The following is a 16402-nucleotide window of genomic DNA, read 5'->3' on the forward strand; positions in this document are numbered from 1 at the left end:
ATGTTTAAAGTGAGAGGACTCTAAAATTATTCCTAGAAAGGAATGAATCCCCGGGGGCAGGGGGGAGGGGGTGTTGGGCATCAATATTTTTAAAGATTTTGGACAAGCTTTCCCAGGAATCTGGCATTCTTCTCATTCTCATGGAAAGGGACAGAGCTGGCATTGCCCATTTCACTGATATGTTTGTGGACCAGGAAATCAAAGTGGGACAAAGAGGGCCCTGCTGATTATTATGTTCAAAATTTCTTTAGAGAAAACTCCAAAGAGAAGAATGTCAGATGCAGAGGAAAACCCACTAGAAGAAACAGAAGAATACGGAGAAATAGAAATGCAAGAAGAAGATGAAGATGAAGAAGAAGAAGAAGATCCAAATTTTGAAGGGCTAGAAAATATGCAACGGGAATTGAAAGAAGTTAACACATTAGCATGGACAGTGTCTCCAGAGGAGGAGGAGGGAGAAGAAGAAGGGAGGGAGTTTGGGGAGGAGGCGGAAGCAGAGGATGGGGAGGAAGGAGAGGTGGAGAGAAGAGAAGAGGAAGAGGAGGACAGGGAAGGGAAGGAGGAGGGAGAGGAAGAAGAGGAGGAAGAAGGGGAAGGGGAGAAAAGAGTGGAGGAGCATGAGGAGGAAGAGGGGGGGAAGGGAGAGGAAGTGGTGGAAGGATTTGGGAAGGAGGCTGTCAAAGAAGAAGTAGGGGAAGAGACTGCAGAAGCACTGGAGGAGGAAGAGGAGGCCTCAGGAGCACAGGAAGAAACCTCTGTAGAGCCCGAAGAAATCACCACGTCTATGATCAGTTTGGAGAGATTTACACAGACTGATTCCCAGACAGTCTTCTCAGAAACATCCCTAGTAAGTAGGAATTGTCATTCGTTCATTCATTCCTAATCATTAATTGCATGCTTGTTACCCACTTACCTGCCCGGCTATGGGAATATAAAACCAAATAAGACACAATCCATTCTCTTAAGGAGCTCTAGGGTGTGTAGGGAGGCAGACCCATAACTGAAGAGCAAGTGTTAGAAAACTAAGTGGAGTGAGGGGACTTCCCTGGTGGTTGAATGGCTAAGATTCTGAGCTCCCAATGCAGGGGGCCTGAGTTGGATCCCTGGTCAGGGAATTAGACCCCATATTGCCACAACTAAGACCTGGCACAGTCAAATAAATGTTAAAACAAACAAACAACTGAACTAAGTAGAGTGATTGAGAGATGCATAAGAGATATGTATCTATATTAAGGCTGACAACCCAGTTTAGCGGATGATCAGGGAAATCTTTCTGGAGGAAGTGTGTACCAGAGCTGACTTAAAGGACAGTGGTTAGCTGGAGTGTGCTTATCTAAAGAGTCAGCCTGTAAAACTCAGCTGTGGTCCAAGAAGAAGTGTGTGCCTGTGTGCTCAGTCATGTCTGAATCTCTGGGACCCTGTGGACTGTAGCTCGCCAGGCTCCTCTGTCCATGGACTTCCCCAGGCAAGAATACTGGAGTGGGTTGCCATGCCTTCCTCCATGGGATCTTCCCAACTTAGGGATCAAACCTGAGTCTCCTGCGTCTCCGGCATTGCAGGTGGATTCTTTACCCACTAAGCCACCTGGGAAGCCCCAAGGAGAAGTGACTCTCTGTGACTTTGTGGTGGTTTTGGAGGCCACTTAGAAGAATCATTTTGCTGTTGTGGGTCTGCTAGTAAGCTGAGAATAAACTTAACACACCCACGATTCCTGTTATTTGAGTACAAAATATCCCAGGCTCTCTTTTAAAGCGGTTCATAATTCTGATGTGAGGCTAACACTAAGACTGGCTGATTAGGAAAAGAAAGGAAACTAAATGAGGGACTGTAGCAGCATGTACTGTATTTGGCATCACAGTCTCCTTTTTATTTCTTTTTTTTTAAAGAAAAGTAGCGAGTCAAAGCATTCATTACAATCAGAGCTTTTGGAAATGTTCGAGCTTCCAAGAAGCCCTGGCTCACAATTAGAGTTTCTGGATTTGGATGTAACCACTTCTGGGGAACCACTGATTAGTTTCCCGGAAAGGCAGCCTTCAGGCGAGCTCTACCAGAGGCCCCAAGATGAACTGAAAGAAAAAGAAGGGAGAGACTTGGAACAAGAAAGGGGAGACTTGGAGCAGGAAAACAGGGAAAGGAGAAAAGAAATGAGAGTATCATATATCAGCGAGAAAAGCGAAAAAGAGTCACAGCCCAAAGCAAGGATCACCAAGGCATCGCTGGTCTCCACCGCCACTGAGGACATTTTGTTCCAAAGGAGGGAGAGTACCAACTTGTATCCCTTGGTAAGTGTGGCATCCTTTTATGTGTTTACTTTTTAAAACTTTTTATTTTTGTTTTGGAGTATAGCTGATTAACAATGTTGTGAAAGTTTCAGGTGAACAGCAAAGGGACCCAGCCATACACACATGTGTATCCATTCTCCCTCAAACCCTCCTCCTATCCAAGCTGCCAAATGGCCCCCAGTGCTTTGAGAGTATTTTGAAGTAGGGGAATTTTATGCCTATGGAAAAAAATGCCACCAGAAAGATCCATTTTAAGCTAATCATAGACTTGGGTCTTTTTAAAGTTCAGTTCAGAGCTCTGGCTGGCCGTGTGTGACAGAATGCGCTGCATCTGGGTTTGATAGCGGCACTGTTCTGCAGGCAAAGAAATTCCACAAGCGGTTTGTCTGTTGCATAGGGTGTTATTTTCTTTCTTTTTTTTTTTTGGCCGCGCCTTGAGGCATGTGGGGAGTTCCTCGACCAGGGATGGAACCCATGCCCTCTGCAGTGGAAGCACGCAGTCTTAACCACCGGACCACCAGGGAAGCCCAGGGTGTCGTTTTCTTGTGGGAGACTCAAAATCTCTCTCCCCTTTCCCCTCTCCCCTCTCTCTATCTGTTTCTCTCCCTTTCCCACTCTTTCTCTTTGATATTCTAATACTTCTCTTCCAGCCACCAATTCTCTTTCTCCTCCTCTCCTCACCTCTTCTCCTGTAACTGGCTTGATCCCTTCACCAGCTCCCTAAACCATGACAGTTTCCTAAAAACTAGCCACCCCAAGATGGATCAATAAGCGAAAGGTCTGGAAGAAGTGAAAGCCACCAGGAAAAGCACCAGTCGGTCCAATGGAGTCTGCCTTTGCTGCCACTGACAGCATTGCAAGGAGGCGCCATCTGCGAGGAATAAAAATATTATCATTTGCCAAGAGAAGGAAGAGGAGGTTTCTTTTCCCCCTTCTTCCTCCATCTGCTACTTTCTGAAAATTGTTTCCTGGGATTCATCTTTCCCCCGCCTCTCCACTGTAGATCCATGCCTTTGGAAGATTCATAAGTGATGGAGTGTGTATACTTAATGCAGTTCCTAACACAGAGTGAGCACTTGACAAGTGTTAACAACCAGATGATGAATGGGTGGTGGTGGTGGTGGTAATGGAAGGATGCCGAGGGGGAAGTGCAGAGAAACTGACAGCCTCCTTTCTGTAGACGTGGCTGGCTTTGAGCAGTGGAGTTAAAGCTTCAAGCTTGCAGTTGCTTGGTCTGAAAGAAAGAATAACTTTGAGTTTTTTAGAGCCCATGAGGACATTGGTCTTATTTAGCCAACTAACCAGAAATCAGGTGATATCACTGATGAGAGCAAGTGATCTTTGTACCAGGGCCCCTGCTCCCTGGACTTGACAAAAGCCACCACACAGGTCTGGGCCCCTGTTAGCCTTGGGCTTGTTGTAGAACCAAACTTGCAGAGGCTGTCCCCCTTTGCAAGTTTGCTTTGCTCTTTGAGGGCACTTTCTTTTTCCTTTCCTTTTGCCTTTATTGTTTCTTCTTTTTGTTAAAATGAATAAGTGCTCTTTATTAAAATATATATATATATATATATACAGGGACTTGCCCGGAGGTTCAGTGGCTAAGACTCTGTGCTCCCAATTCAAGGGGTCTGGGTTTGATCCCTGGTCAGGGAGCTAGATCCCACACGCTGCAACTGAAGATCCTAAGCTCAAAGATCTTGTGTGCCACAACTAAGACCTGGTGCAGCCAGATAAATAAATAGTTTGTATTTATTTTTCTTAAAAAAATTCACCCTTTATTTCTTTTTTCTTTAAAAAAGAAAAGCATTTATATATATATATATATATATATATATATATATATATATATATAGCAAAGATTCCTATTCTTTAACACACTCTCACCCAAAACCATTTTCCTGAGGTGATTACTGTTGCAGTTTGGTATAACCATGTATCTTTCCAGACTTTTTCTGATACATATACAATTATGTATCTATACACACACACACACACACACACACACACACACACATGAGTTTGTATTTCAGTTTTTGTTTTTACCAGTGAGATATTCTGCATCTCTGTAAAATGTTTTTGCACTTAATATCTCTTAGAGGATTTTTTTGTATCAGTGCATGTGTATCTACTTCCTCATTTTAAATTCAGCTATTTCCTTATTGATGGCCATTTACGCTATTTCTAATTTCTTGCTCTCACCAAAGGTGCTTCTGTTGCAGGAAGGGGGACCCCCTCCAGGGCCCGAAAGTGGGCTCTTGTCTAACACTTGGAAATGAATTGTCCGAGGAGATGCATGTGCTGATAAAGCAAGAGACTTTATTGGGAAGGGGTGCCCAGGTGGAGAGCAGGAGGGTAAGAGAACCCAGGAGAACTGCTCTGCCACATGGCTCACAGTCTCAGGTTTTATGGTGATGGGATTAGTATCCAGGTTGTCTCTGGCCAATCAGGGTCTTTCCCGGTGGCTCAGGCATTGCTCAGCCAAGATGGATGCCAAGAGGAGGGTTGTGTTCCTTATTGGGACCTCCTGTTGTGAAATAATTCATGCAGTGGTTACTTATGTTGCCTGGCCAGGGTGGGTGGTTTCAGTCAGTGTGTTTCCCCTAACTCTTCAGTGCATATACTTCTCCATCTATGTGCCGCAGCACCCTCCATTTCCTTTGGGGTCCCCTGCCTTATCCCAGAGGCCTGTCATAAGTTGAAGTGCTCATGGTAAATAGGCATAACTGTGGATACCATCTCCACCCAAAAAACAAGGTATCATTAGTTTTTGAGAAAGAATCATACGGCTATCAAATATAGTGAAATCTGGTTTTGACAATCAAGTTTTGTTTTCCAGATCACCATGTTTTAGAAGAAGATTAATATGAGAGGTGACTGTCCCCATGATCATCCATCATAAATGTCAAAACTAGTGCAAAATGCAATGAGTATGAATCCTGTGTGATTTTGGTTAATGGTAGGGCTGCTCAAGGAAGTTCTGTGACTACTGAGTGAGGTCCACCTAGTTTTGATCTTGGAAGAGTTGTTTTACCTGGAGGCAGGAGTCTAGTTAAGAATGTGTTCTTTTTATAACTAATTTGTTAAGTTGGAAAATAAATTTCCAGGATGACTATAAGGTCTTTTAGAATTACCAGGTTTCCAAAAGAACCCTCTCACATGAAGAAATTGGCTTTTAAGAAACAGCTAGAGGGGACTTCCCTGATGGGCCAGTGGTTAAGATTCCACACTCTCAATGCAGGGGATGCTGGTTTGATCCCTGGTCAGGGAACTAGACCTCACAGGCTACAATGAAGATCCTGTGTGCTGCAACTAAGACCAGCACAGCCAAATAAATTAATTTAAAAAAAAGATCCATCTAGATGTGAAATATTTCCATTCCTAGAAGGTGCAGCTTGAGACAATTATGATTCCACAATTCTACCACTCACACCCACGCAATAAAAGATCTAAATATAAATATAAGTTACAGCAAATGAGCAGATGGAATAAGGAGATAATGGAGAATGAAATGTGTAGGAGAGAAATCGACCATGTTGCCCACTCTGTCTTGGGAGAAATATATGGTCCATCATTTAACCTTAAGTTTCATTCAAATATCAGAAAGGAAATGCACCAGATTTCATCTCTATGCTCCAATATAATTCACTGATTTTTGGTAACTAATTACATAACCATTATTTTAAACACTCTACCACATCAGCCTTGGTTAAGTTTTTAAATAGACTTTATGGGGGGGAGGGGCGGCAGTTTTAGATTATAGAAAAATGGAGTGAAAAACAGAGAATCCCTGTGTAGTCCCTTGTGCCTTCTTCCACCCCTGGTCTCCTCTGTTATTCTTGCATTAGTGGGAATTTTGTCTCTTTATAGTGAATACTTTGTCCTTCCAGGGAGAATAGTGAATAAGGAATAAATACTCAGGCTAAATAATTGCCTTTCTTAAGAAGTTACTTAGTGACTTTATTGTAACTTATCCATTCTACGTACTCTTATTCAGTAAATCGAATTTCACAACAATCAGTGCTCACTGTGTGGTTGATTACTGAACTGGGTTCTAGGTTCTGGGGAGTAGGTAAATAGGAAGCTGTTTCTATTTACTGTTGAAAGCTTTCCTTTATTTTTAAAGGAAACATTTTTATTAAAATATACAAAGAGAAAGTGCACACACAAGTGTAGAACTCACTGAATTCTTACACAGTAAACATACCTGTGTAAGCACCTTGCATCTTTGCTTTTCTTTTTAAATGGAGTTATCAATCACATACTATAAAATCCACCCTCTTAACTGCTTCTTAAAAGATTATGGTAAGGGACTTCCCTGGCGGGCCAGTGGCTAAGACTCCCAATGCAGGGGGCCTGAGTTCTATTCCTAGTCGGGGAACTAGTTCCCACATGCCACAACTGAGTTCTCATGCCGCAACTAAAGATACCATGTGCTGCAGCTAAGACCTGGTGCAGCCAAATAAATAAATAAATAGTTTTAATCAGATTGTGTTAAAAGGTACATAATATAAAACTTAACCGTCATAACCATTTTTACATGTAAAATGATTTTGTTAGGTTGGCCAAAAAGCCTGTTCTAGTTTTTTTGTAAGGAAAAACCATGTTAGGTGGTGGTGGTTTAGTCACTAAGTTGTGTCTGACTCTTTGTGACCCCATGGACTGTAGCCCACAGGTTCTTCTGTTCATGGGATTTTCCAGGCTAGAATACTAGAGTGAGTTGCCACTTCCTCCTCCAGGGGATCTTCCCGACGCAGGGATCGAACTTAGGTCTCCTGCATTGCAGGTGAATTGTTTACCAACTGAGCCACCAGGGAAAACCCCATAAGCTGTTATGGAAAAACCCTACTGAACTTTTTGGCCAACCCAGTAAATACATTCATAGAGTTGTGCAACTGTCATCATCGCCATCCCCATAACTCTCTTCATCTTGTGAAACATACACTGTACCTATAGCTGCCAACTCCCCAGCCCCCACCCATTCCCGGCTAACACCCTTCTACTTTCTGTCTCTATGAATTTGACTATTTTCGGTACCTCATATAAGTGGAACCACTTAGTTCCTATTTGTCTTTTTGTGACTGGCATATTTTACTTTCATTATGTCCCGAAGGCTCGTCCACGTTGGAGCATGTGTCAGAATCTCTGTCCCTTTGGAGGCTGAATAATATTCACACATTGTTTATCCATTCATCTGTCCACGGACCCTGGGGTTGCCTCCGCCATTTGACTATTCCAAAATGTGCTGCTCTGAACATGGGTGTACACGTATCTTTTTGAGACTCTGATTGATGTTCTTTGGGGAATATACCCAGAAGTGTAATGGCTGGATCACATGGTAATTGTATTTTCAGGTTTTTTGAGGAACCGCCACACTGTTTTCCACAGCAGCTTCACCGTTTCACACTCCCACCCATAATGCATAGAGGTCCTGGTTTCTTCACATCCCTGTAAAGTGTAGCCTTTAAGTTTTTTTAATTTTTAAAGTTATTTTTGTTGAAATGCAGTTGATTTGCAATGTTAGTTTCAGGTGTACAGCAGAGTGATTCAGTTATATATAATATGTATTTGTGTATATATATATGTGTGTGTGTATATATCTTTTTCAGATTCTTTTCCCTTATAGATTATCATAAGATACTGAGCATAGTTCCCTGTGCTATACGGTAGGTCCTTGTTAGTTATCTGTTTTATATATAGTAGTGTGTATAGTTTAATCTCAAATTCCTAGTTTATCCCTCCTTCCCAACACACTTTCCCCTCGTGTAACCATAAGTTTGTTTTCTATGTCTATGAAAATTTACCCCTTTAAAATGTACAGTTGGGTCTTTCCTGGTGATCCAGTAGTTAAGAGTCCACCTGCCAATGCAGGGTCATGGGTTTTAATTCCTGGTTGGGGAACTAGGATCCCACATGCCTCAGAGCAGCTAGGTCCTCATTGCTACAACTGGAGAGTTTGTGTGCTGCAATGAATGATCCTTCATGACCCAACGAAGATCCCTGCATGCCGCAACTTAGAAGTGACGCAGCCAAAAAAAAAAGAGAAAGCACAGTTGTTTGGTTTCTTAGCCCATTCACAAGGTTATGCGTTTGCCACTATCTAATTTCAGAACATCTCCGTCACCCCAAAAAGAACCCATACACAGTAAGCAGTCACTCCCCACTTCCTCCCCCAGCCCCTGGAAACCATTGACCTACTTTCTATCTCTATGGATTTGCCTATTCTGGACATTTCCTTATAGATGGAGTCATACACTATGTGGTCCTTTGCATCTGACTGCTTTCACTTAGCATCACATTCTTAGGGGTCATCCACATAGTAGCATGTTCTTGAGGACTTCTCAAGGTGATGTTTCTCTCTTTAAAAAAAATTTATTTGTTGGCAGTTTTATGTTTTGGCAATTTTGAATTTGAGTTGCAGCCTGAGGGCTTAGTTGCCCCGCGCACACAGGATCTTAGTTCCTTCGACCAGTGATAGAACCCACATAGCCTGTGTTGGAAGGTGTATTCTTAGCTACTGAACCCCCAGGGAAGTTCCAAGGTGGTGTCTCTTTGTTGGCTGATGATGTGAACCCTCTTCCTCCAGGACTCACGCTAGGATCACCCCACGGCCCAGCTCTGAGCTCACACACCATAGTGTCCTGCTGGTTTTACCTTTGTCTTCCAGACCATGACCTGGTCATTCGGGTGGAACAGTTCCCTTCCTGTGTACTACATTCGAGAAAATGAGAGAGTCCTTCTCTACGCCAGTGGTCACACTGGGGTCATCTACAACGTCCTCAAGAACAACCAGCACCACCTTCAGGTTTGCAGACTTCTCTTACTTCTGGTGAAAGAGGTTGTCGTTAACTTGAATACAGCACTTTGGTTTTTATTCCCAGGACCAACCTCATTCTATCTCAGTCACATGTTCCTTCCTCCCTTCTGAACCATAGCGAATTCTGTTCGCAAACAACTTTTGCTGTTTATTGTTTTTCTGATTCTAATCAGAATCAATTTACAAATAGCAGTTGACTTTAATTTTATAGTAACTAGAGTCTAAAGCATCTGTATTTTTTTTTACATTTCTGTAAAAATGGGGTCAGGAGAGGCCATATTGTCTCCACCGGACAATGATGAAATGCAAAAGGAAGCTCTTCAGCAGGGATTCAGACTTCATTAACCCTTAGCCTCCTTTCCAGGGCTCCCAGGGCTTTGATCCTCCTACTCATGCTGAAAAGTGGTTGTTAATATCCCTATTTCACAGGAGAGGAAACTGAGGCTCAGGCAATTTAGCTGACTGGCCCAAGGCTGCTGTAGCAGGTGGTAAAGCCAGGTCTTAGGTTCAGGTCTCCTGACTTGAAAGTATTAAGTAGGTCAGTTGTCCTCTCTCTCCTCCCTCCAGCATCTGTTTTTATTTACACCCACTAAGTGCCTCCCTAAATGCCCACACACCTTCCGTCCCCACACTGCTCTGCTTCCTCTGTTCCGGATGTTTTTTGACCCCTTTCATTTTCATTTATCTGTCCAAATGTCATGTTTTTCCAGTGTCTGAATTTCTACTAGTTTACCTGGTAAACAGTTGAGGTAAACATCACCCCTTTCAGTTGACCTATATTTTAATGAGGACCTTCCTCAGTCAATGCCTAGATCAGAAGCTTCACCAAGTATTTTTCCAAGAGGTCAGCCCGTACTCAGCATCCTGCCAGGGATCCAAGACACATGGGTGTAACTTCAGGAATTTGCTTCCTAGAAGTTCTGAAATATACACAGTCCGCACGCCCTTCTTGGCGCTTAGTTGAATGTGCAGCAGGGGGAGAAGGGACAGTGTGATGATAGGGATGTGGAGGAGGGGCAGATGGGCTGAGAAGCAGGGAGCAGCCAGGCAGGCGTCCAGCGTCCCCAGAGCGGATGGCTGGGTGGGGCCTTGGCCATTCACTCATTTCCATATGTATTTGTCATAACCATTATGTTTCAGATGACGTCGTGAACAAAACAGATCTAGTTCCCCCCACCATGGAGAGGCAGACATTAACCAAGTGAATGCATAAATATATAACTAAAGATTAGGGACTTCCCCTGGTGGTCTGGTGGCTAAGACTCTGTGCTCCCAAAGCAGGGGGCCTGGGTTTGATCCCTGGTTAGGGAATTAGTTCCCACATGCCACAACTGAAGATCTTGTGTGCTGCAACTAAGAGTTCCCATACCACACCTAAATGGTCCGGCATGCTGACCTGAAGACTGAGGATCCCACGAGCTGCAACTAAAGACCTGGCACAGGCAAATAAATAAATAAAAAATACTTAAAAATTGCATAAAAATAAAGATTATAACAATCACTGGAATGGGTATGTGAAATTGCTCTAAAAGAGAAAAATCAAAATCTGAGAAGACTTCCTCTGAACTGGTGGGCAGGGAATAGAAAAGTGCTATTTTTGCTGAGACCTGAAGGCTGAGCATGAGCCAGCCAGGGGCAGTTTTGGGGGGAAGAGCATCCCCCACAGAGAGAGCTCCAGGTTGTCAGGCCTTTTGTGTGGGGCCCAGAGAAGAGGCCAGAGTGAGCGAGGGGTTGACATGGAAAGAGGGCAATAGGGGTTGTTTCCTGGCTGCCATCTCTTGTTTGTGTTTCCAGAAGATTCCTTGTTGCACGGGGAGGATTGTAGGAGGGTACAAGTGAAAGCAGAGGCCAGCAAAGAGGCTTTGGCACCAGAGCTGCTCAGGGACCTGAGTGAGCAGTTTTAAGGGAGATGAGGCCAGCAGGGAGGTCCAAGGAGGTGGGACCTGGGAGGACCCAGACATTTATTCTCAACCAGGGTTCAGAGTCAGGTACATGCCTCGACCCCTAGGAAGCTACTGTTCTTATGGGGAGTGTAGCTTGTCCTGTTAGTGTTTTGGGTTTTTTTAATACTTTTTTTTTTAATGTGGGCCATTTTTAAAGTCTTTGTTGAATTTGTTGCAATATTGCTTCTGTTTTATGTTTTGGTTTCTTGGCCCTGAGGCATGTAGGATCTTAACTCCTCGACAAGGGATGGAACCCACCCCCCTTGAATTGGAAGGTGAAGTCTTAACCCCTGGACCATCAGGGATGTCCCTCCCACAAGCATTTCAAGGGAAAGTTTGAAAACCTCTGGCCATAGAGTAACACTGAGAAAGTGGACAGGAGTCAGATGTTCAGCGGTGGAGACTGGACAGGGCGCTCACGTCTCTCTCTGGGGTCCCGCCTTTCCTGCTGGTGCCGGGGCTGGGCCACACCCTCCGTGTCTCAGAGCATCTTCTCTTCACGTCCGCAGGGCCACCCCAACATCATTTCCTGCCTCTGCATCAGCGAAGACAGGCGCTGGGTCGCCACGGCCGACAAAGGGCCCGGCTGCCTGATCATCATATGGGACTCTTTCACAGGGTAGGCATGCCAAAGCCACCTCCTCCTCATTTATGTACAGTAACAGGCCGCTGTAACTCGCAAAAAACGAGGCATGCTGGTCTGGGGATACAGAAGCCAGTGCTGGGATGCAGGGCAAGGTGCAAGGGTCCCAGGAGAGTTTGTCTTCCTGCCTCAAGGCCCGTGGGAATGACATTACTTTGGTGAATTTCCCATGGACAATTCTTGGCTCTTTAAGCCCAGAAACCCTGTCGCTCAGATGGTAAAGAATCTGCCTGCAATGCATGAGACCTGGGTTCGATCCCTTGGTCAGGAAGATCCTCTGGAGAAGGGAATGGCTATCCACTCCAGTATTCTTGCCTGGAGAATTCTATGGACAGACAAGCTGGCAGGCTATAGCCCATGGGGTCGCAAAGAGTCAGACACGACTGAGCGACTGACGCTACCAGGTACACTGGCCTGAGGGGAGGCCAGTTCACACTCACCCAGCTGGGAGGCCCAGAGAAGTTGTGTGACTTTCACCATCTGCAAAAAAAAAAAAGAGAAGGCTAATCATACCGTCTTTGTTTCCCTGGGCTGCTGTGAGAAGTTACCTCCAGGGACTTTCCTGGTGATCCAGTGGCTAAGACTCTGCGCTACCAATACAGGGGGCTTGGGATTTGATTCCTGGTCAGGGAACTAGATCCCACATGCTGCAGCTAAAAGATCTGGCACAGTAAAATAAATAAATATATATACAAAAAAAATTACCCCCAACTAGGTGGCATAAATTACAGAAATTTATTCTCTCATTGTTTGCAAGGCCAGACATCTGAAGTCAGGGTGTCTGCAGGGAGCTCCTCGGGGCCCTGAGAGAGAATCTGTCCCATGCTCCCCTCCTGACTTCAGGTAGTCACTGGCATCCTTGGTGACCCTTGACCTGTAGACATGTCCCTCCAGCCTCTGCTTCATGTGGCATTTTCCCCTCTGTATCTCTCTGTAAAGTCTTTTCTCCTCTAAAGACACCAGTTGTTGGGTTTAGGGTTCTCCCTAAGCCAGTAAGACCTCATTCTTAACTATTTAGACCTGCAGAGACTCTGATTCTATGTAAGGTCACATTCTGAGGTTCTGGGTGGAATGAATTTTGAGGGGCGCACCATCTGACCTATGCTACTTACCTTACGGGATTGTTATGAAGATCCAGAGCACAGTACCCGGCCCAGGATAGATGCTCACAGATGTGTGTCCTTTCGTAATTCCCGGTCCTAGAGACAGAGGGCAGTGTCAGTTTCTTTTTTTTTTTGTAATTTTGTATTTATTTTTTTGTCATACATTGATATGAATCAGCCATAGATTTACACGTATTCCCCATCCCGATCCCCCCTCCCACCTGCAGTGTCAGTTTCATTGACAAGATTGTAAGGGCTTGATTGGGTGTGGAGGGTGGGGTGGGGAGAGGTGAGGTGGGTTAGACAGTCCAGGTGGAGAGGAAGGTTAGGAAGAAGTTAATGTTGAATTTCTGGACACAGGAACTTCCCTCCTCCAGGTGACCCGTGGCATCTATAGGGCTGTGTTACCTAGTCGCAGTCCTTACCTCGCTTGACCTCTCAGTGGTTTTCAACACCCTTTACTTCCCTTGGCTCTTCTGACACCACGTCCCCTGGTTCTCCGCCCAGTGCTGTCTGTTCCCTCTCAGATTCTTCTCAGCCTTATCCTCCTCTAGCGGTTCCTTAGCTGTGGCACGAGGGGATGCGGGTGCTGTTGGTGATGTTCTCCAGCTGGGCAGGAGCACACCCAGGGCTTGAAACCAGACCATCTTTCTCTCAGTGTTTCCTGTGTTTGCTGAGGGGGCGCTGCTGGAGGGCGTTCCATCTGCCAGTCCCATGGGCCTCCCCTGCCAAAATGTCCAAATGTCCTGTGCCTTCACCTCCAAATAACCTCTGCCTCTGTCTATCCTCTCCTGCTTGGGCCGCTGCAACAGCCTCCTGATGGATCTCCCCTGCTCCCCTTGCAGTTTCACTCTTCAGCCCCCGCCCCGCCACCTTCATGGCACTGAACCACTTTTTCTTTTAGTTATTTATTTTCGACCACACTGTGCGGCACGTGGAACTTCTCCAACCACGAATCGAACCCACTTCTCCAACCACGAATCGAACCCTCGCCCCCTGCAGTGGAAGCATGGAATCTTAACCACTGGACCACTGGAGAAGCTCCTGAACTACTTTTACACGTACAATTCCCTGGCATTAATTACATTCACAATGTTAAGCAATCATCACCACCATTTGCAGAACACTTGCACCACCCAACCAGAAAACCTGAAGGAATGAATTCCTGACTCTCCCTCCCCTCAGCCTCTGGTAGCCTCTCATCTGCTTTCTATCTTTGTAGATTTGCCTGTTCTGGACATCTCATGTTAATGGAGTCATACAATATGTGGCTTTTGTGTCTGGCTTCTTTCACTTAGCATAATATTTTCCAAATTCTTCCATGTTGTAGCATGAATCAGTATTCCACTCCTTTTTATATCTGTTTAAGATTCCATTGCATGAATATACATTCTGTTTATCCATTCATCTGTTGATTTTTTTAAATTACTTTAATACATTTTAATTGGAAGCTAGTCTCCTTTGGCCACCATCTCCAGTCCTAGTCCTCTAGTCAACTTGGAGCATTTAGTTCCAGAATATTTGCTGTTGTATTAAATACATATGTGTGGCCAACAGCATCGTATGGTTTTCCTCCACAACTTTTTTAAAAAAATGATCTTATTTAATTTATATTTTTGGCCATGTGGCATGTGGGATCTTAGTTCCCTGACCAGGGATCCAACCCACACTCCCTGCTTTGGAAGTGTAGAGTCTTAACCACTGTATCACCAAGGCAGTCCCTCTCCACAACATTTTGAGCTTGATCTTTGAGCCAAATGCAAAATCCGATGGTGCTGCTCCCCTGCTGAAAACCCTCCAGGGACTGCTCATTGCCAATTCAACCCTTGTTGCAGGGGATTCGCACCTCACACACTCGCCACGCAAACACTTCTGCCACGAAGTGAAATTCCTGTCTGTGTGCCTAGCGGTCATCTGTAGCAATGACATGCTTTTCAGCTGCGAGTAATGACAAAGCTGTCCTGAGGCAGGAAGGGCGGGCCTCTCACTTGTCTCTTCTCTCAACCCTTTGCCGACAGCTTCCCTGGCCCAGGCAGAGCTGGCCTCCTTTCAAACTGTGTTTATCCTTTGCTTTTTACTTGTTTATAGAACTGTCTCCCCCATTAGACTGGGGGTGACTCTGCAGTAATTTTTTTCTTTAACTGCAAAGTAAAGTGTGTCTCTGGTTAACAATGCAAATGATTCATTGATAATGAGTTTTACGATATTGCAAATGATGACTCGGGGAACCCAGAAAGGATATTTGGTGTTAGAATTAATATTCATTTATTAAAGTGATAAACTGTACTTCTTTCTTTGAGATATTAGTTCACCTTGAATCCTAACTCTGCAAATCTAGCATGTTTTTGCAGTTGCCTATAAGGGGGGCTCTGATTAGTGTTTGGGCTCACAAATTTTGTTATTATCTCCTTTTAAGTGTTTTAAACTGCATTTAGAATTGGAATATATTCAGTTTCATCTTTAAGTTCTTTAGTAGTCTGATTAACAAATAAATCCTTTATCAATACTTAAGTAATTCTCATAAATCTAATAAACTAGACATAAATATGGCAATAAGCTAGACATAAATGTGGCAAGTCTTAAGTTCTCTTAAGTGTTCTAATATTGTTTATAAACCTAATACAATTTGAATTTAAAATCACAAGTCTAAATCAACTACAGACTGTAAATTAGAATCACAAATTAATCTGTTTGTTAACATATCAGAGACTCTGATATGTTAAGTTCTCTTAAACATGACTCAGTCCTTAAAAAAAAAAAACTCTTATCACAGATGTTAATAGCACAGGTCCGGCTACCTCATCTTCTCTACATTTAATTCTGTCTCCAGAGATGAGATACATTTGCCCACAAAGGACATCAGTACGGCATTCCTAACAACTTTAGAACTCCCTTCTCAAGGGAATTTTGGGGGCTGCTTCTCAGTGGCATAAAATTTCTCAAGTGACAGAGAACTAGACAGGCCCTCAGCCAGCACGTGGACTTAGCTCCAGCCAATTGGTACACCAATGTGACATACTGAGGCCTGTTTACATTAAGGTCTCCATTATGAAAAACCAACTGCGGGAACTTCTCCAGAGTCCAGTGACTAAGACTCCTAATGCCTGGGGCCTGGGTTCAGTTCCTGATCAGGAAACTATATCTAGCATGCTGAGACTTAAGAATTCATGTGCTGTAACTAAAGATCCCACATGCCACAACGAATATCAAAGATCCCACGTGCTGCAGATAAGACCCGGTGCAGCCAAATAAGTAAGTAATAGAAAAGAAAAACCATGGATCCACACAGCCCATGTACCTAGATTAAGTCTTCCTACCACCCGCTCTTCCAGTGGAGGTCAGGGCCTCCCCCACATCACAATTCACTTCCATCATTTCTTCAACTGTTTGTTACTTTGACTCTCTCAGGTATTCATATATTGTCTAATTAAATTCTGCATGTGTTAAGGCTTTGTCTGCTTCATACAGTTCTAAAGTGTTGCCAGTGACATAATACAAACATGTAGAAATTAAAAAAAAAAAAAAAATGAAAGTCTGCCTTTACCCAAGCCTATATCCGGAGTCACCATGTAGTTTGCAGTTCATTCCTCCAGAATTTTTTTTTACTTATAAGTACA

General features: G+C 44.1%; 1 protein-coding gene across 2 annotated transcripts in view; it reads left to right on the forward strand.

Moving 5' to 3' along the window:
- Nucleotides 1-234: 234 nt before the first annotated feature.
- The window catches only part of CFAP251 (cilia and flagella associated protein 251), a 70761-nt gene continuing 54593 nt past the window's right edge, over nucleotides 235-16402 (forward strand). The window contains exons 1-5 of one of the 2 annotated variants that reach the window (XM_043901939.1): nucleotides 235-435; nucleotides 529-847; nucleotides 1887-2282; nucleotides 8947-9084; nucleotides 11549-11658. In XM_043901939.1, coding sequence (XP_043757874.1) covers nucleotides 272-435; nucleotides 529-847; nucleotides 1887-2282; nucleotides 8947-9084; nucleotides 11549-11658 — 1127 coding nt within the window. In that variant the 5' untranslated portion in view covers nucleotides 235-271. Of the gene's footprint in view, nucleotides 436-528; nucleotides 848-1765; nucleotides 2283-8946; nucleotides 9085-11548; nucleotides 11659-16402 lie in introns of those variants that run through there. The other variant, XM_043901938.1, reaches the window with a different exon arrangement.

This window comes from Cervus elaphus, chromosome 5 (assembly GCF_910594005.1).
Source record: "Cervus elaphus chromosome 5, mCerEla1.1, whole genome shotgun sequence".
Taxonomy (NCBI): Eukaryota; Metazoa; Chordata; class Mammalia; order Artiodactyla; family Cervidae; genus Cervus; species Cervus elaphus.